Here is a 21483-nt window from a genome sequence, read left to right as displayed (position 1 = left end):
CAGTAGTGTTCAATCTAGGTGCAGGGTGCTGATCAGTGAGGAGGACATATTTAAATTATGAAGGGAAGCTACTGTAGCGATTGATCACGTCTAAAATGTAAATATGTCCTCACTGATCAGCACCCTGAGTCAACACTAAACAGTATGTCAACTACATAATGTTGACATGTACAGTATGTCTTCAAAGTACCTGTAGACATCACATTGACCTTTTAAAATGACAACACTGCCATAATGTAGAGATCTAACTCTGACCTGAACCCCTAACTACGTTGACATCATAACATTTGACATCCTGGTGTCAACAATGTGGATGTCAACTTAGTGAATGCATACCTTCCTAAGAGCACAGGAGAAAAAGGAAGTGGGGAAATGTGGATGAGGTAGGTAGGATTTATGATGTGGAGGGGGGGGGGTTGGTATTTGGGATGGAGGAGGGGGAATGGCTGTAGCAGAGAGTGGAGCTAAAAAAAATTCTAGGATTAAAGAGAGGTGTCCCCAGCAAACAGAAGTAGATGTGACATCATGTGAGCAGGGCATCTGATGGTAGGAGGGGTGTAACTGGAGATTTATTATATTATTATTTTTACAGTGTAGCTTTAGAATATATTTAGAGCAAATGATTTATTTGCTTCATCCTTCCTATGTAATTTCACATGTATTTATCTCTTGGTCATCTAGGCCACCTTCCTTTGCTGTATTTCTCTTGAAGGGAGGAAATGCTGTAGATAATTTTTTTTTTTTTCAAGTGGCGTTTCCTCTGAATTGGTAAATATGAATCTGGAGTTCTGCTGTACAAGTTTGAATAAAGGAAAAATGCTCTGCTGTACCCATTACTTAAGTTATACGTGCTGCTTGTTGCTGCTTGTTGTTGTTATAAGAAATGTGATTGTTGGATCTTGTTCTTCATACTTATGCCACGAGGCATTATTGTTGCCCTATAATAAGTACCTTTTGTTACAAATGATCCCATAGGAATGGAGTGTTTGGAGTAATGTTGCAATACAAAGTTTGAGTCTTTGCCTAGGCTTGTTTCTTGTGGACTGTGACTTATCTCAAAGCATTCAAAATCAATCGTCTTTACATCTGTGTCTGCCAGATATACAGAAGGGAATTGTGCTGCTCAGATTGTATAAACAGTGTAACGGAAGAAATTCTTACTGAAAAATATTTTATTAAAGGAGAAAGGTTAGCAGTAACTTACATTGTATGACAGTCCATCCTAGGTTAACCATTTTCTTCCTTCTCTGGTCATTTTGTTTCAGGGATATATTAACATCACATAATCATGCAGTCAAGTGACTACAGAGGGGCATCACGGCTATTCCTCCAACCTCAGAACGGCAGCAAGATGCGGTCGCCAGGCTATGTGCCTGGCAGAATTGTTCCATTACGCCCACCACCCCCTCCAAAGACTCAAGCATCCGCCAAATTCAATTCTGCAGGACAAGAAGCAAATGCAACATTTGGGTTTTCAGGAGATGGACAAAATAATGAAACACAGGTCATTCACAGGAGAAGACACAAAAATACGCTAATATGCTTTGCAGTTTCCAGTCTGTCATTTTTCATTATCCTTGCCATTGTTCTAGGAATATCCTCTAAGTATTCTCCAGATGGTAAGTTTTTTGTTGTTCGTGCATAAATATTCTGTTCATGTGATTGTGAAATGCTGTTTATAAATGACAGTGCTAAGGGCTGTGAAACAATGAGCTGCATAAGTAAAGGTGAGGAGTTAACAAGAAACAAAGTTTAAAAAGAACAATTCTAAATAAAAGGAAAAGAACACTCTACATACAATTACAGAGAACACAGAGTGGAGAAGGGGGGCAAGGGGAAGATGTGGGAAAGGGGGGAATGTAAGTTAATGCTAAAGAACCTATATGGAGTAGGCAGTCTCTAATCTGTTTACAATTCCTAAACTCTGGGATTGGGACAGTCAACAGGTATTACAAGGCATGTCTGAGACTGGAAGCATAAATCACTGAGGAAGCATAATGGCACAATTCCTTGAATTCCAACCAGGGCAACAAGGTAGCACAAAAATCAATGTTTACTTGTATAAAAAGTGGTCAAATCATCTATATCCATATAATTATCTATGTTTGAGAACCAGTCCTTTAAAGAGGGAGGGTTGGGCGACATCCAGAGAACCTGCATCATGGGTTTTTCAACATTATTAAGATGTCTAAGGAGAGATTTTTTATTAGTGCTGGGAGGAGCATGGAAAAGATTAAGAAGCCAGAATCCCAGATCCTCCGGCACTGCACCCCCCCAAAATTAAACCTGCACACTTAATAACCGCTTCCAAAAGAGGCAAAGCCTTGGGCAATCCCAGCTTCCAGTGGCTGCATTACATCTCCAGCACCTGTCAGACACCCCGGGATATATTTTATGAGTAGGCTAGGATGTCTACACCGAAATAATACTTTACATAGTGTCAAAGATTGCAGAACGTAAGGAACTGACATGAGTATTTTGGAAGATTTTCTCCAAGTCCGAGGAGCTGACCATATCATGCAATTCTCCCTCCCTTGCCAACCTAAATGGAGGTAGCGCATGAAAAAGTTTCACGATGAGCAATGTATAGATCAGAGATAGTATGGGTAGGGACTTGGGTAGAGACACAGAGGACTTGAAAAGAAGTAAGTGCCCTGTGAAGGTTTGTTCAGCTAAATGAGGACCAGAAGTGACGGACTTGAAAATATTTAGAGAATTCCTTTTAAAGGGAGGTAGGGGAGGATATATAGAGTGGTCCGTTTCTTCCAACAGCTCAATGTAGGGGTAATGGTAGGGTGGCGAACATTTGATAACTTTGGTAACCAAGGTGTAGTCTCTATTGGAGAAGAAATACATTCTTCTAATGAAGCCCAAGGTTTGGTAACTTTAGCATTTGTCCACTCCGAAACCCTATTTAATAATAAAGAATGGCAATAACTAGTGATGTGAGGGAGTTGTAATCCAGGCTAGATTGGGCAAAAAAGAGGGTCTTTTAGTTCCTTTAGGAGGACCGTTATATGGGCTTCCAGAGTTTGTTTACAGAAGTTGGTGTTGGCAGAGGTAGAGTTAAAAGCTTTATAATAAGTAATGGAAAAGTCACCAGGGCCAAGGCTCTTTCTGGTTGGAGATGACAATATTGCTTGTTCCACTTCCTGAAGTAGAAAATGTTGTTCAGGGGAGTTTATATAATCTGATTAAATTTAATGTAATGTTATATAATCTGTACTCATCCAAGGAGGATTCTAATTGTGACCTACAGTATAAAGCTGGGTACACACCTAAAGATTTTCTGTCCAATCATCCAACTAGTTGATTGGTTGGAATGAAAATCTGGTAACTATGGGAGTAAATGATGATCAGCAATTTGCTCATAAATGCCAGAAAACAGATGAAAATGGTCGTTCAGACAAGTTTGTTAAATGTTTGATATAAACAATTTGTTCAAACAACAGGTTTTGTTCATTTTACGGCATTTAGGAGCAAATTGCTGATTGTCATTTGCTTTCATACCTTACCAGATTTTCATTCCAACCAATCAACTAGTTGGATGGTTGGACAGAAAATCTTTACGTGTGTATGCAGCTTTAGTCTTGTCTAAGTAGATCATTGAAACTCTAAATCCAAGGCTTCAGTGTGGGTTGTGGTAGTGAAGAGAGTAAGGTACACAGGGGCGTGATCTGACCAGGTGACAAATCATATCATAAAGTCCTGCAGTAAGTGGAGATGATGATTTGGATGTGTGGATGGGAGTAAAAATTTAAAGTCTGGATCAATGAGGTGTGGTAGCCTCCAGGTATTGGCCAACGGATCATGAAGGGTATGGCACACTTACCTGAATTCCTTATTGGGACAATGAGGTGCTGAGGTGCTCTATTAGAAGTATCACTATCCTGGGTTTAAGTCAAATTACAATCACCTCCCACCGCCACAATATCTTCCAACTAATAGTAGTAGATATAAATGTGGGTTGACCTTGGTTAGGTTCGTACATATTCCGGAAAGAAAATAGCTGGTTATACAATTTGCACTTTACTAAAAGGCATTTCCTCTTTACCAGTCTATGAGTGGACACCACAGTGATGGGCAAGTGCCTAGCCAGAAGAATGGCCACTCCCATTGTCTTCCCAGCAGTATTGCTGCTATAAAAGGTATGAGGATAGTAATGTTTGCATAATTAAGGAGAGTTACCATATTTAAAATGGGGTTCTGGAACTAAGGCAGTATCTGCCCATATACATCTCAGCAACTTTGAGCATTTTTACTGATTGTTCAGTTCTTTTAGCATTGATAGTGATAATACATAAGGAGTCTTTCAGACCAGCCATAATAGAATAGAATGATAAATGCTGGATTCTTAAAGCCACATTTGACATAGAGAACAGCAAGACAGGCAAACTCCAGTGTAGAAGTTGGTAAAGTAGGGATGGGATGTGGCAAGGGAAAAGAGGAACTGAAGGGTGGACATGGGAGAAGAGGACTTAACATTAAAAATGAAAATAAGAGGACAATGTATAGAAATTATATAGATACTTAGAGACATCAGTGGAACACCTGAGAGACCTGGATAAAACAATCATCACAATACCCAAGGGAACTAAAGTGGGGGTGGGAGGCACAGGTTGACAGTAACAACATTAATCCATATGCAATAAAAGACAAGTTAAGCAGGATAATTAAAGCAGCATAAACTACAATAAGAAAGTCATAACAAATGCAAAGAAAACAAATATGAAACAGCAGTGCGATAAAAATTATTACTGTAATTTAAAACCTGGGGCAGTCTCACCCAAGGCAATCACCCCAGAAAGGTTCATATAGCATCAGAAGAATTTGGGACCAGACTTCTGCTTTGGATTCTGTAGATGATGCCACAGTTCTCCCTCTACCGAAGGAAGAGGGAGTGTTGCCTGGTGGTGAAGAACAATCCAATCCATTAGGGCCATAGGTTTGATACCCAGAGAGGAGAAGAACATATCAAGATCTGAAGGTATGTGTAGAGAGTTAATTTTGCCATTATGTTGAATTTGCAGGCTGAACGGGAAGTCCAAGTGATATTTCAAGTTGCGTTTGTGAATGTCGTCTGTGAGGGCCCTAACAAGAAGAATTTCACTGATAGGGGCCAAGCACAAAATGTTGCCAAAGATCTTTATAGGGACATCAATTAAGCTGCACAGGGAGGACACCATCTCTCTAAAGTGGGTGAAGTGGTGCTTGGAGGCCTCTTTGTTCTCTTCCAGGGTGACAATTCATTCTGTTAGCTGAACCATATGAGATTGGGCACCTTATGGCAAATAGTGGCTCGCGTCAAGTCAAGCTTTGTCATGACATGGAAGAGGATCTCATTAACTCTTGTCGAATGGAAGGAGAGGACGGGGAGGACTGACCATTTACAGACGACATCCTGTCTGGAGATGAGGATGGAGCAGGAGAGGAAGGCAGCTGGGTGTCAGGTTCTGGTTTGAGTTGACAATTCGAGAAAATGGAGCATATAAGGATGAGGGGGGGGGGGAAGCAGTCTATTTTCCCAACAAAGTCCAACTTAGTTTCTGTTTCTTAATTGTGGGAATGGAGATGCAGATTGTAAGGAAAGAAAGAGAACTAGACAACGACCTCAGAGATAAGATAAGCAGGCAGAAGGTATGGGTTTCCACAGGAAATCACCCCCTATAAGGTGAATATTTTATTAAAGGAGAAATTAAGCTACATTAAGCGACGTCAGTGTCCATCTCTTGATAGCCCCTGGGTCAGATGTAAGGAATTAGATGACCTGCATGTTTGATTAAAAAGCCTTGAGGCAATTTCTGTAGGCATGAGGGTTTCTGAGAAGTTGAGATCAATGAGATTCTGCAACCCAGCACAGCTAGTTTAATAGATCTATAGTAATGAAAAAGCCCCTGGTGTTTAGAGAGGCACTGTCTTCATGGCTGCAGAAAGTGACCAATGTCTATGGTCCATCTAGTGTGGCACAAGGTAAATTTTATTGTTGTGGGATAATTTGCCAACAGTAGAAGTAAGTTGACCTAGCTAGAGGAGAGAAGGGCTGCAGTTTATATAGGCTCCCTGGCCCAGTTCAATTCAGTGGAGCAGGAACCTAGTAATGTAAGGAGAGGCCTGCTGGACACGGGAAGTCTGCTTATAGTGAAGAGGGGATCTGGTAGGGAGAGAACACAAGTAGATACTGAGACAGCAATATGCCTGCGTCTGTGTACCTATGTAGCCTCTGTGTAGACCACTGGGCAATAGGAAAGGAGGATCTGCGTTGGACTGGGAAGGGGACTTAGATTGCTGGGATGGTTCAATAGCATGGGAGGGTTTAACAGGCAGGGCCCAACATCTACTACCATGGCGGGTGGATATCTTAATGAGCAGGCCTTCCTTAGGATTAGCAAGGTCGGGAAGCTTGCCACTGTCTGCCCAGAGTCATCTGCACGGCCCTAAGCCAAACAGTCATTTATAGGGCTTGGGTGCTGCCGGACTTAAGGAAGATCCGACAGCTCAGTGATCCAGGTAGAGTGCCTGGGGGGTTGAAGCAACGGTTGGTAGAGATAGCCCACAGGTCACCGGGAGAGGCCTGTCTTCTGCTGGAAACCCTCCCCCCCGGCTGGTTGTGAGGTCCAGTCCAGGTTTTGCAGTGTGCTGGGGTTCACAACCAAGCAACTATAAGCCCTTAAAGTGGAAATGCAAGTATTTATTCGAAATTGGCATTTTCACTTATGCGCTGCTTAAAGTCCAATGTAAGTGCTGTACACATGGTCTCATTAGGCCGTTAGTCTTATCTGATCAACACTTATCTGTATCATATGGTGACTAAGATACAGATGAGGTTGCACTGTCTGTTTGGATCAGTAATAAATTACACAAATGTAAAGGTTATAACAATGCTTGTCCACTTAAAATGTATGTAATCAATACATACAGAGACGTCACCGGGTCTGGTGACACCCGGTGCGTACTTCATATGCTCCCCAATTTTGAGTCCATGGCCAGGAAACTCCCCAGACCTTAATCCCATTGAGAACTTGTGGTCAATCCTCAAGAGGCTGATTGACAGAATTAGTGGGTTTTTGTTTGTTTGTCAAACTCCAAGCATTGATTGGGCAAGAATGGGCGGCTATCAGTCAGTATGTGGCCCAGAAGTTGATTGAAAGCATGCCAAGGCGAATTGCAGAGGCCTTGAAAAAGAAGGGTCAATACTGCAAATATCGACTCTTTGCATAAACTTAATGTAATTGTCAATAAAAGCCTTTGACACTTACGAAATGCTTGTAATTTTACTTCAGTATACCATAGTAACATCTGACAAAAAGGTCTAAACACTGAAGCAGCAAACTTTATGAAAATCAATACTTGTGTCTTTCTCAAAACTTTTGGCCACGGCTGTAGTGCCTGCACTGTCTGCTCCTTCTTTGTGACAGGAGTTGAGTGCTGCAGGAGAATGTCACATGGCATGATGGCTGAGGGTGACACCCGGGTCGGCCCGCACCCATATAGCAATGCCACTGAATACTATGGCAGGGAGGCCACAGTTCCACACGGCAGAGGCAATACTCACCACTCTATTGCCTGGGTGTAGGCTGGTTGTCAGGTCCAGTCCAGGTTTTGCAGTGTGCTGGGGTTCACAACCAAGCAATCAGCACCACCTGTGAGCTGGGCTTAAGGCTTTGCTGGAAGCAGAGCACAGTGCTCTTTACGCCGGAAAAGCTGGTCAGGCGATAGGCTGGGAGTGGTGGTTAGCATTACGGTGCCAGGACCTGGAAGGTCCACAGATCTTATGCAAGTTGTCTGTAGCTAAGAAACAATCCACTGTTTTACCGTACTGCTGGATGTGATTCTTCCAGCCTTGTGAAATACATTCTTGTTCTAAATTAGCCTATGGAATTCTAGATAACATTCTTTGTAAACACACATTCTGGTTGAAGGATATTATGATTATTCTGCAGAGGATATCTTCTCTAATGATTATTGCCTCTCACTTCCCCACAGGAAACCATTAATTGCAAGTGATTTTTATTAAAAGAACCTTGTCACCTTTTTTTTTTTTTTTTTTTTAATATATATATTGCTATATACATTGTTGTATGGGAAAATGCAGCACATTTTCCCTCTTCTAACAGCATAATATATTGGTGGACACAGAGGGGGTGACACAGTGTTGAAGGTAAGTCAAATGAAATTGCTTTCCTCACTACGGGCTTGGAATTAATTTCAGCCATACGCAGAGTTAAGCGCACTGGCATCAAGCCTATGCTTCGCACAAAATATATATCTTTAAAACAGGCATGTTTACACTCCACACAACTCTGCATAGTCTGCACTTGTGTGCATTTGCAACTTTTTAGCACCTCGCACGCTCCAGAACCAAATGGGAGAAAAACTAATCTCTGCATTGGCCCCCGAATGACCTGTTAGGGCTCCAGAGATCGGCCGCATGATATGTTGAGCTGTCATCCCGATTAGCTTCCCTCACACAGTTCCTCTGCTTCCTGTGTGCTCACAAGTCAGGAGCACAGTTATGGAGCTGGAAAGAATTGTTTCAATAATAAGCTGTTTATTAGTACCTAGTGTTATCATGTTACTATAGTAAACATGATGACATTGCATTTTATCTGCCTTTACTACATGCATGTTTCAATGATTTACAGAGACTGCACTAAAACTCATATCTACACTTCATTTTTACACAGCTGTATTGTTACATTTTAAAAATGGAAGAAAGCGCAATGGAATGAAATTAATATATTTAATATGTAAAAATATTGAATTAAAATAGGTATAGCATAAATGTCAAAAATGTACAAACTTGGACCATATATATTTCCACAATATTAGTACAATATCTGTATAGATGGTATGTAATCAGCAATACTATGAAAATAAAATTAAACATAAAAATACATATAAAATAAATATACTGTATGAAGTTTAGTGGTCAGATTATAAATCTGAATATATATCTGTGGAACATATGTCCTTATACCTCAATCTAATCTTAGCGGTATATAAATGTGCCCAGATGATGAGAATGGAAAACTAATGAATAGCTTGATCAATTGTATATATTACACTATGTAAGTTAGTTTGAACGTTGGTATTGTGCACAATACAAGCTGACCTATTTTATGGCTCCCGATTTTTACTCCAAATGAGAACAGAGGGCAGTGTTTCCGGAATGCCACTCTGATGTTTATTGTCACCGCACAGGGGGATAATCTCCTAATGGTGTGATGGAGATGATAAAGCATCGGGAATGAAACAGTCCGGGATGACCATTAGTAGTGGAGCCGCCTGATGGGAGCCCTCCGACTGGTCAGTGTCTCCTCTCAATAGCCGCGGCAGCTGATAATCATTGCGGTCAGCGATCGGAGCTCCGTATAGAGGAGAGCCAAAAGGAATGACAAGCCGGGTATCAGCTGGTCTGCGGCTGCTGATGATCGCTGCGGTCAGCGGTCGGAGCTCCGTGTGTAGGAGAGTCAGGAGAAAAGACAAGCCGGGTGTCAGCAGGTGTGCGGCTGCTAAATAAGAGCTGTATTAATGCTCCATGTTCCGTCTGGAACTCAGCCGCAGGGGATAATAATGAGCTACCGTAGTAGATGGTCAAATGATCCTTATGGTGATCCTTAGTCAAATAGTGGTGTCCACTGTGTACTAAGTACTAACCCTACCTCTGCACAACACAACTGATGATCTCAAACATATTAAGAAGGCAAGTATTTCCACAGATTGACTCTTGACAAGGCACACCTGTTAATTCAAAACCATTCCAGGAGACTACCTCATGAAGTTGATTGAGAGAATGCCAAGAGTGTGCAAAGCTGTCATCCAAACAAAAGGAAGCTACTTTGAGGAATCTAAAATATAAAACCTTTTGATTGGTTTAACACTTTTTTTTGTTTACAATGTTCTTTCCTAGTTTTGATGTCTTCAGTATTAATCTACTATGTTGAAAATAATTTAAATAAACAAAAACCATTGAATGAGAAGGTGTGTCCAAACTTTTGACTGGTACTGTATATATATATATATATATATATTAGTTCCAGAATGGAGGAAATCACCAGAAAGATCTAGCCAATGATGAATACTTTATTCAGAAATATGCCAGAATCATAGCAACGTTTCAGTCACATCCGGACCTTTTTCAAGCCAGCAGCATAATGACTAGCAATCAAATATGTGTCATACAGCCACAACTCAAGGGGCTGACTTGCCTTTACCAGCGGGGCACCATAAATAGCACCCTCAATCACACTAGCTCGCGCTCATCCAGGCGTGCGCTCCAGCACGTGGACCACACCACCCGGAAATGAGGTCACTTCCTGGTAGCTGTGTGTGTATGTATATGTGTATACATATATGTGTATGTATGTATGTGTGTGTGTGTGTATATATATATATATATATATATATATATATATATATATTATAATCCTGTGATTCATTTCCCAGGAGACATGTCATGTGCCCCCCAAAAACACACCAGTGGTGTCTGATTAGGGGATACATTAGCGCTCAAGCTTAAAAAAAAGTGTTTCTTTGCTGGTGAAGTTATTAGTTCACAGCATAGCAAGGCATAATTCCTCATAAAATGAAGATCTGCATCATTTTTTCTATAACTGGCTATTCTGGGAGATGTGTATGCGTGTATCTATTTTTATCTATATGTATATTGAGTTTAAATATAGTTAAACTTTACACCTCTTGTCATGCCCAGTCCCTCTGTTCTGCATATGACCACAAGCCGACATTTGGTAAAGACAGGGAAGTGTCCTAGCATTATACATGACAGCATTACCATGTTGTGCTCTGTTTCATAGATATTTTAGCTGATAAAGCATTAGGTTAAACAATATGCAATAAAATATTTTACATGCTTTTAATGAATATTAATTTTACAAAGATCTTTCCCTTAACAAGTATGAATTTTGTTTCATGTTGAGGTGCTATTGACACCACAAGTTTGCTGCAGATGTTTAATAGGAGCCTCACATCACTATGTTGTGCAGGGATACCATGCTTGTTTTGCTGTGTAACTCTCTGAAGCCTTCCCTCTTCTCTTTTTCCCTTGTTCATCATGACCCTGTCCCTTGGAGCTCTCCCTGTTCATTCTATCACACAGATAACTGCTTCCCACAAGAACTCTTGTCTTCTCAATTACTCTGTGCTGCTGTGAGCATTCCATTGATCTATTTCAGTATATGAGCATTCCACTGAACCACTTAAATACACAGTACTTACATACAAACAGAATATGGTTAATGATAACAAAAAGGTGCTTGGTTAAAATCACGTAAATGTATAAAGAAATGTGCTAGTTGTTTTCTTGTGCAGTGCTATAGATACAGATATAATGGTCAAAACGGTATACTATAATAGGGTGAGAGTCTAGAAAATGTGAGCGTTTAGCAGTAAACTCACATTGGTCGAGTTTTATCTTCAGAATTGGAAAACATCTGGATGACTGTTTAATTGATGAGAGTTTTTTGAGTCTCAAAACATGTGAGTTTGCCTGTTCTCAGACTCTATTATATTGGCCGAGTTTAAAAAGTGTGAGCGTTTACTGCTAAACTGTTACCCTATTACATTTGGACCCTAGTCTTCTGTGGAAGGGTAACAAGCTCTTTTTTTACTCTGTGCGTGTAAGGAATCAGTATTTAATGCCCAAATACTGACAGCGGAACCCCAACGGACCTAATTCCCGACTGGGCCTGGTAAGTAACCTGACCCTCCCCTCTCCCCCCCCCTAACCCTCCCTTACTGGTGCCTAACCCTAACCTCCCCCCTAGTACCTAACCTCCCCCCCCATTAGTGCCTAAACCTTAAACTTCCACTCCCCGCACCCTAAGCCTAACACTCCCGGGGGGGTGCCTAGCATTAACCTACCCCTTTACCTACCATAACCCTCCCGGCGGTTGCCTAACACTCTGGGGGGGTCCCTAAACCTAACCCTCCCCCCAGCCCCCCCCCCCCGCGGCTAGACACTAAGAAACCTGGCTTACCTTCGTTTGGTATGCCGGGTGTCTCTTATTTCAATGCCAATCTTTAGTCCCCTCTCGGGCTGTCAGTGTCAGGATATCGGCAGGCGGGATAGCATGTGTAAAATGTAATTTAATATGTGTTGAAGTGCTTCTAATACAGCTACCTTTATTTTGAATGTGGAGGTAGCCTGGCTAACTTGGTTAATAAATATATAAGAAACTTGGTATGCACCTCACAGTGGCAAAATACATTGTATATATTCTTCTCTTTACTACAGAAAACTGTCCAGATCAGAACTACTTCCTTAGTAACTGGAATCCTGGTTTTGATACCGCAAAGAGAGTCCTCATAAAGAAAGGAGACCTTTTCCGTTTGCAATCAGATGCCACAGTGCATTCTATAACCATACAGGATGGAGGTGTGTGCATCTTGGGACAAATGCCTTATCTGTCACGTTATGTGGTTTTGTACATTATTATTATTATCAGATCACATATTTCTGCAACTAGATTGTATCAGATACTTTCCCTTTTACACAACTTTATTTTACCATTGTCATTGTAAGCTGTATATTGCTAGTCATTAGAAACATTATTCTCTTCTATACTTTTTATGCATATACAGTATGTGTCACAATAGGATTTGGTTCATACTTTTGTGCCGTTCTATAAACCACCTATTATTTTTGACACCACATACTGAAGAGCCATATTATGGGAAGGTAGAGCTGGCTCTCTAAGTAACTCTATAAATAATCTTGTTGCCAACACACTGAATACGCGTTTTTCTTTATCGACTAGCATTATAAAATTTTCTAAATGAATGTTCACACAATTCATGTGGAAGAATTTTAACTTTACACAGAAAATTCTCTGGAGGAGGATAGGTACACTTTGTTTGGCACCTGATTTACAGAGAAGTACAGGCTGGCAAATATTCTTGACTGAACAGGTTATCTGCCAAGAAATAAGGGAATGCATCTCTGTTCTTTTGGAAGAGCTTGGTGTATTTATTGTGACCAGTTATATCCCATCTGGCGGCACTCCGTGGCAGAAGAAAAAAATCACATCAGCCGTGCTTCACAGGTATAAGCAACTTTTCAGCTCTTTATTGCGCTTTTATCAAGCTTAATATACATACAACAGATACAGCACTTACCAACATTAAATAGCACATGGACATAGAAAACACTTCCCCCACATGGGACGCCAACGACCTCCTCCCCGACCGGAAGTCACAGAGACCGGAAGTGACGTCTCCCCCTTCACTTAGCGGTAACCATAGCAACCGCAATATACAAAATACTCGACATGACAGACTTACAAACATTACATGCAAAAAGTGTCTACAATAAGTAAAACAACATATATATTCCTACTAATAGTATGTGGTAATCAATATACTATTAATACACAGTGCATAGCAACAACTATGGTCAAGTATATACAGCGCAACATTTATAATGGCATAATCATTTAAGTAACCATAGCAACTACATGAATTTAACCCTAGCAATACCCAAATTGAAAATTCATATATAATACAGTTCTCAATCCCATATGCATAACTTAAGCTACATTACCACATCTATGAACTAGGCTCTAACACATTAACCCCTCACAGGAGATAAATACAACTCCTAATATAAAGTTATATATAATCTAGAACCCTAGTAAACTGTATCATTTCATCAAAATATAAACAAATACCACAGCGATTATGTGAAACACTGTAACCCCAATGATTCGTTCAATCCTCTAGGGGCTAAAGAATCAAGTCTAATGATCCACTGAGATTCGCACTGTAACAGTTTACGTTGGCGATTACCTCCCCTAACCAGTGGTGGTATGTGGTCAATAATTCTATAGCGCAAAGATGCTAGATTATGTTTATAGTTCACAAAGTGTCTAGCCACCGGCTGTTCGCTGGAACCTGAAATTAAGGCAGTCCTAATGGCCGACCGATGCTGAGCCATCCGCTCCCTCAGTGTACATTCAGTCTTGCCTATATAGATTTTTGAACACGGGCAAGTAATAGCATATACAATAAATTTTGTGGTACAAGTCACGAAATGATTGATATTATACTTAAATCCAGAATACGGATGAAAGAACACCGATCCAGTTTGTAAGGAGCGACATGTTGTACAATTAGAACAACGGAAACAACCTACTTTAGGATTTCCTAAAAATGTCTATTTACGGGGTTTTCCCATTAACGAAATATCGTTATGGACTAAGTAATCTTTCAAATTTTTCCCTCTCTTATAACAAGACATCAACTTAGAGTTCTGCAAAGGTTTTAGACCTTTATCGGTGGTTACAATCGGCCACAACAATTTAGCCTGTTGGTTGATATAACTACTCAACTGATTATGCTTATTAACCCAAATGTGTCTATCCTTGGCTTTATCATTTGTTCTCTTTTAAAGGTCAAAAGTTTCTCATCAGGTATAGCTAAGGCTTTTAATTGTGCTTTATCAAGATCTTTTTTATCATATCCTCTAGCAGTGAATTTATCAAACATCCTATTCAGTTGTTCAATCCCCTCATCTCTATTTCTAGATATTCTGAGAGCACGCAAAAATTGAGAGAATGGCAAAGCATTCTTTAATGGGACAGGATGATCACTGCTTGCCAGCAGAATATTATTCCTATCCATTGATTTCGAATATAATGCTGGAACTAATCTGCCATTGACCTTAGAAATAGATACATCCAAAAAATTAACACAAGTAGTGTCAATAGTATAAGTGAACTTAACGGGATTTAAACGCTGATTATATCCCTCAATCACATCAATAAACTCTTGTGCTGAACCTCCCCATACAATAAATAGATCATCGATATACCGATGGAATGCTAGAATTTTATTCGCTATATTGGAATCAGAAAAAAAAAAAAATTTTGTTCCACCCCGAACATGAATGCATTGGTGTACGATGGGGCCACATTGGACCCCATCGCACACCCTGACAGCTGTAGAAAAAATGACCCATCGAATGAAAAATAATTTCTGGTCAAAATTAATTCCAATAATTCACAAAACAATTCTATCGGAGGACCTTTGTAATGGGGATTATCAGTGATTAAAGCTCTTGTAGCCCGAATTCCATACGCATGTGGTATACACGTATATAAACTACATACGTCTACTGAACACAGCAAACAATCTACAGGCAAATCTGTTAGATCGGCCAAAGATCTCAACAAACTGTTAGTATCCTTAAGATAGGTGGGTCTTGCCTGAACACATGGTTGGATCAATACATCAAGGTATGTCGAAATAGTCTGATACAGCGAACCCCGGGCAGCTATAATAGGTCGCCCCGGGGGTTTCACAGGATCCTTGTGTATCTTAGGGATAAGATACATCAAAGGTCTAATAGGAAACTCAACATCCAAAGCCTTCCTAATTGCTGGAGAGATCCAACCACATGTACAAGCAGAAGCCAACACCCCATCTAATTATTTTTTAAAAAGAGCAGTGGGATCACAAGATAATTTTCTATAGATGTTACAATCACTCAACTGTAAGCTTCTTCCCTGTAGTCGCTCAAATTAAGCACCACCAAGGCCCCACCCTTATCAGCCTGTCTAAACACCACATCATCATATTTAGATAATTATTTAATGCCAATCTCTCATTTTTATTCAAATTCCAATATTTCGGCTTATAGGCAGAAGCAGTGTCACATACGGCTTTATCCAATAGTCGCGAAAGTGTCCTAATCGATGAATTACTACTAACTGGATCAAACATGGAACGTTCTTGTAATTTAAGCAATTGTGAAGGTACTTCAGATTCAACTTGAGGACTGTCCATAAAATGCTCCTTAATTCTAATACTTCTATTTAGCATATACGCCTCTTTTTTCCATTGAACTTTATCAAAGGGGACCGTCGGAACAAATGATAAGCCTCTGCTCAAAACAGATATTTCACAATCCGTAAGGATCCTATCTGAAAGATTGTATACTAGATCTTGCGGCCACTTGGTGGCCTTCCTCTCCCTTTGATTCTGCCATCCTCGGCGGGTACGATGGGACCCAAATCTAAAAAACGTGCTCGAGTGCGCCTAGCACTGGTAGGTTGGCCTCTCTCACTGGATTGTGACCTACTGATATTCTCAGTGTCACTCTCCGTAGTGGCCGTATCCTCTGAAGCATCAACACCTGGTCTAACAATAGTACGTCTAAATAGCGGGCGTCTGTCAGATTTAGGATAAGCTCCTGTCAGCCAATTATAAACGCGCTGATGTTCATAGTCCAAATCGACTTTCTTTTTCTTATCCATTTGTGATGTCAATTTTGCCAACCAGTCTTGTTGTTTATTACTAGTTAACTGAGGTAAATGAACCGCCTCAAAGTTCTTAATTTTTTCTTTAACTATATCAATCTCCTTTTTAGACTCCTCAATGACAAGTAGCAACAAATCGAATGAACATTTGTTAAGTATTGATGTCCATTTTTTGCAAAAGTCAACACTGTTACGGCCTATCGTAGGCACATTTTTTATACGGAAACCACGGGGAATTTTCTTTTCTTTAAAATAATTTGATAAAGTCATTTGATAAAAGAAGTCAACTTACCTTTTCTTTAGGCGTAATAAATCATTATAAATATCCTGTATCGATGGGGCAGCAGTATGCTCACTAAATTCCTCTGTAAATACAATGGCTTCAGCCTCAGAATCAGAGTGGCTATAAACTGCTCCCTTTTCCAGAATAATTCTCTGGGGGATATCTCCAGACATCTCACTTGCCATCATATATATGCGCTTAGTTTCAATTCCACAAGGGTAATCAGGCTAATTCACAGCCACATCCAGCCTGAGATCACACTGTCAGCATGTAAGACATGTTGTACAATTAGAACAACGGAAACAACCTACTTTAGGATTTCCTAAAAATGTCTCTTTACGGGGTTTTCCCATTAACAAAATATCGTTATGGACTAAGTAATCTTTCAAATTTTTTTTTTTCTTCTACCACGGAGTGCCGCCAGATGGGATATATTATCGGTTTGTATGCAGATACATACTGTGGATGGCACCCGGACTATATTGTGTTTGCTGAACTCGTGAGTGCCGGAGTTTGGATATATATATAATATATATATATATATATATATATATATATATATATATAGCACAAGATCCTTCTGGCATGGGTGTATACCCAGCACACAATAAAGGAAGGCGGCACTCCAAGAGAACATGTAATTCAATGTGTATTAATAATCAAAACGGCATATTAACATCCATGTGTCGTTTTGATTATTAATACACATTGAATTACATGTTCTATTGGAGTGCCGCCTTCCTTTATTGTGTGCTGGGTATACACCCATGCCAGAAGGATCTTGTGCTATATTTTTTTAGGAGGGCACCCATACTGTTTTTCTTATTGTCCTGAGTGCCGGGCTCACTCTTGTATTTGTGTATGTATATATATATATATATATATATATATATATATATATATATATATATATATATATACAGTGATCGCGGTTAGCGGAAAAAATTGTGGGTCCCAGGGACCTCTCACTTAAAAAATTTGGGGTCCTATAACACTTTTTCTGGGTCCCATTACATAATATGGGGGTTGAGGGCAGGCACTGAGGGCATGCACCAGTTGGGATTGTGCTGGGGGGTATATAGCAGTTGGGGTAGAGGGGGTTGGGGTAGAGCTGAGGGTAAAGGCAGGGAGATATTGGGGTAGAGCTGCAGCTATAGGGGAGTAAGTACAGGTACGGCTGGGGGTAGGGAGGAGTGAGTGCAGACAGTTGATGCAACAGTGCTGGGGGGCATGGAGGGTACTAGGGGCAGGTTATGTGAGGGGCAAAGGTAGATAGCAGCTGGCGCAGTACTTGGGGGGGGGTACAGTGTTGGTTAGCGGCAAGCAGTACTTGGGGTAAGGAGAGGGTGAGGGTAGATAGCAGCTGGGGCAAGGAGGAGGTTAGGGACAGGCAGTGCTGGGTGTAGGGAGGGGGCCAGGGCAGATAACCGCTAAAGCAGTACCGGGGGGCAAGGAGGGGTTTAGGGGCAGAGCTGGGTCAGGATAGCAGCTGGGGCAGCACTGGGGGTTGAGAGGGGGCAAGTGTAGATAGCAGCAGGGGCAGTATGGGAGGCATATAGGGGAAAATAGTTGTTAGCAGCTAGGGCAATACTGGGGGCAAGGTAGAGGTTAGGGGCAAGCAACACTGGGTGTAGGGAGTGGTAAGGGTAGATAACTGGGGCAAGGAGGGCATTAGGAGCAGTGCTGGGGGTAGGTGGGGGTCAGGATAGGAGCTGGGGCAGCACTGGGTGTAGGGAGGGGGCAAGTGTAGATGGCAGCTGGGGCAGCACGGGGGCCAAGAAAGAGGTTAGGGGCAGGCAGTACTTGGGTTAGGGTGGGGGTAGGGTAGATAGCAGCTAGGGCAAGGATGGGGTTAGGGGCAGTCAATACTTGGGGCAGTGCTAGGGGTATGGAGAGGGTTAGGGTAGACAAAACCTGGGGCAGTGGTTACCTCTTTTGCTTCTGCTGGGAACCCTTGGCCGGGTCACTGTTATACGCCTGCAGGTCCCTTCTGCCCCAAGCGCTGTCCACCTCCTGCATACAGAGAGCTCAGCTGGCTGAAGGAGTGCCGGCTGCTAGAGTGTCCCGGCACCAATGCTGCTGCAGCCAAATCGCCCACGGACTTCTGGGGGTGACGGCGCCGCGTGGTGAATGGTTGGGGGTCGCCGCTGCACGGCGATTGGCTGGGGAGACAGTGCCGCGTAGTGATTGGCTGTGGGAGCAGCTGCATAGCGATTGGCTGGGTGACGCCGCTGCATGGTGATTGGCTGGGGGGACAGTGCTGCATGATGATTGGCTGGTGGGAGCCGCTGCACAGCGATTCGCTGGGGCGGCGGTGCCTTGTGAATAGGTTGGAGGATGCCACTGCATAGCGATTGGCTGGGAGGATGGTGCCGCCAGGTGATTGGCTGGGGGGAGCTGCTGCACTGTGATTGGCTGGGAGGACGGCGCCGTGCGGAGAATGGCTCAGGGCATGGCGCCCTGTGGTGAATTGCTGAGGGGACGCTGCTGCACACTGATTGGCTACGGAGGTACACACAGCGCCAGCGCGTCCCCCGGGACCCGAATAGTTTTAAAAACTGGGTCCAAAGTTTCCTGTAGCGCGTAAAAACGTGCTATAGCGCGTATTTTGCGAACCCTGTGTGTATTTATTTATTTATAGTGCCGAGCTAGGGCGATAGAGTGTGGGTAATACAAATTATTTATTTTTATATATATATATATATATATATATATATATATAATAATTTGTATTACCCACACTCTATCGCCCTAGCTCGGCACTCTCAATAACTCATCCCCTGCAGCCGGAACCTAAACTCACCCGGAGAGCCCTCACCAACGTGTCCATGTTGCCCGTGGGTAGCTAGTGCCAGCGCACACTATGCAGATGTAGGATGGAAGATGGCACTGTGATGTCGGCACAGCTTGACTTTAGACCACGTCACAGTGCAGGGCGTCGTCAGGCTGAAGGGCGGCGGTTCCCCTGCCCCTAAATAAAAGCAAAGGCACGCTGTCAGGTGAGAACAGTCGCCTGTGCACAATGAAGAAAGTGGTCCTCATGCATCCACTCTCTCGCGTCTGCGTAGCCAGCAATTGGGGGACAGTATCTGGGAGCTGTGTAGCCAGCAATTGGGGGGGCAGTATCTGGGAGCTGTGTAGCCAGCAATTGGGGTTAGCATCTGGGAGCTTTTAAAAATATAAATAAAAGTATCCACAAAGCAATTGGGCAGTATTTGGGCACTGAAAAACGTATTTGTGCTCGTGACAAAGAAATTGTATCTGGGCCCCCACTCAGCTACTTCTTGATGTCACCTGGCTGGAAAAATTCTCTGGAACACTGACACACACATACACACACACATACACACACACACACATACACACACACACACACACACGCATACTGTGTGTGTGTGTATATATATATATGTGTGTGTGTGTGTGTATATATATATATATATATATATATGTGTGTGTGTGTGTGTGTGTGTGTGTGTGTGTGTGTATGTATGTGTATATATATATATATATATATATATATATGCAGCAGTAGATTGCAGCAGTTTGCAGAAAGGCATGTTTGAAAGTATCGAGGTATAATAACATCTATTGTACACAACAGATCTTCAACATCTAGCATTGCTGTTACTTAAAATGATTTTTAGCTTTAAATTAGCCAAAATGTTTGTCTTATTTTAGCTGTTTTGTATTGCTGCAAAACTTTCTTTTCTTTGACACCCCCTCTCCCCCCCCTCCGTATATTGTTTAATTGTTTTAAAATCCTGTTAGACAAAATGCAGCAAAAAGATGAGTTATACACTTTTTTTTTTTTTTTTAATATTTATTTATTCTTCAGGTAAACTGGTCTTTGAAGACAATGCAAATGGTTCCAAAAATATCACACTGAGGACTCGTTTTATCTTGATAAAGGATGGTGGTGCGCTCCATATTGGAGCAGAGAAATGCCGCTATAAATCCAAAGCAAATATTATCCTTTATGGTAAATCTGTTGAAGGAGACAGTGTACCAATATTTGGGAGGAAGTTCATTGGTGTGTCAGCTGGCGGAACACTGGAATTGCACGGATCTCAAAAATTATCTTGGACCCTGTTGACAAAATCCCTGACTTCATCAGGCCTTGTTCCTGGGTCTTATAGCTTTGAACGGCCTTTCTACAGAGGTCTGAACTTAAGAGTTATAGATCAAGAAACGGCTCAAGTTTTAGCAACTGAAAAGTTTGACACTTTTCATTCTGAGGATGAAAGTAGGAAGCTGCAGAAATTCCTGGCCACACTGGCACCTGGGTCTATCGTTGCCATGGCAGCTGGTGACTCTGCAGATAAAAGTCTACTGTATGAAACTCGGCTAGCTATTCAACGACTACTCGGTAGTAGTCAAATCAAAGACTTGGGATATAGGTATTACTCATATTGATTATTGATCTAATTGACATCTGTCCACATATATTTTCTATAGTAACTTGATTTTTTAAATTGTTTCATGAATAAATCCCATAGGTAATATTCTATTGGTTTCTAGAGTAAAGTTGTTTTTATACGTTCTAGCCGCAAACAAAATCTCACGCTCCCTTGCACATGCAGTCAGGTTTATTCTTCTAGCAGCGGAGGGCTAGAAAAAATATAGTATAGGAGATCCTTGAGGTGTAACAGCAGCTGGCGTGGGATGATCTAGCATTGCATTCTGCATGAGATGTATCCTGCCACTCATCGCAGGCATGAAGGACAGCTCTCCCGATAAGAGTTGTAGTTTACGAGAGAGGGAATTCCGGTTTATGACCCAGATGTTCCCCTGCGCATGTACAGAACACCGCACGCACAACTGGGGGTGCTGGGAGGAATCTGCTTGGATCCCTCTCACAGCTCTTTGTGGAAAGAAGCACAAAGGCTACTATTGCAAAACGCCATCTAAAGATGGCATTACCCA

The 21483-nt window shown here is 41.7% G+C and overlaps 1 protein-coding gene across 2 annotated transcripts in view; it reads left to right on the top strand.

Moving 5' to 3' along the window:
* CEMIP2 (cell migration inducing hyaluronidase 2) overlaps positions 1 to 21483 on the top strand; it is a 120789-nt gene that overhangs the window by 30422 nt on the left and 68884 nt on the right. Inside the window, exons 2-4 of one of the 2 annotated variants that reach the window (XM_088475712.1) lie at positions 1266 to 1619; positions 12254 to 12394; positions 20396 to 20957. In XM_088475712.1, coding sequence (XP_088331838.1) covers positions 1289 to 1619; positions 12254 to 12394; positions 20396 to 20957 — 1034 coding nt within the window. In that variant the 5' untranslated portion in view covers positions 1266 to 1288. Of the gene's footprint in view, positions 1 to 1265; positions 1620 to 12253; positions 12395 to 18994; positions 19068 to 20395; positions 20958 to 21483 lie in introns of those variants that run through there. The other variant, XM_088475714.1, reaches the window with a different exon arrangement.

The sequence above is a fragment of the Taudactylus pleione genome, unplaced genomic scaffold, assembly GCF_031769625.1.
Source record: "Taudactylus pleione unplaced genomic scaffold, aTauple2 ptg000177l, whole genome shotgun sequence".
NCBI lineage: Eukaryota > Metazoa > Chordata > Amphibia > Anura > Myobatrachidae > Taudactylus > Taudactylus pleione.
The sequence above is the reverse complement of the archived record's forward strand: the minus strand, read 5'-3'. Positions and strand labels throughout refer to the sequence as shown.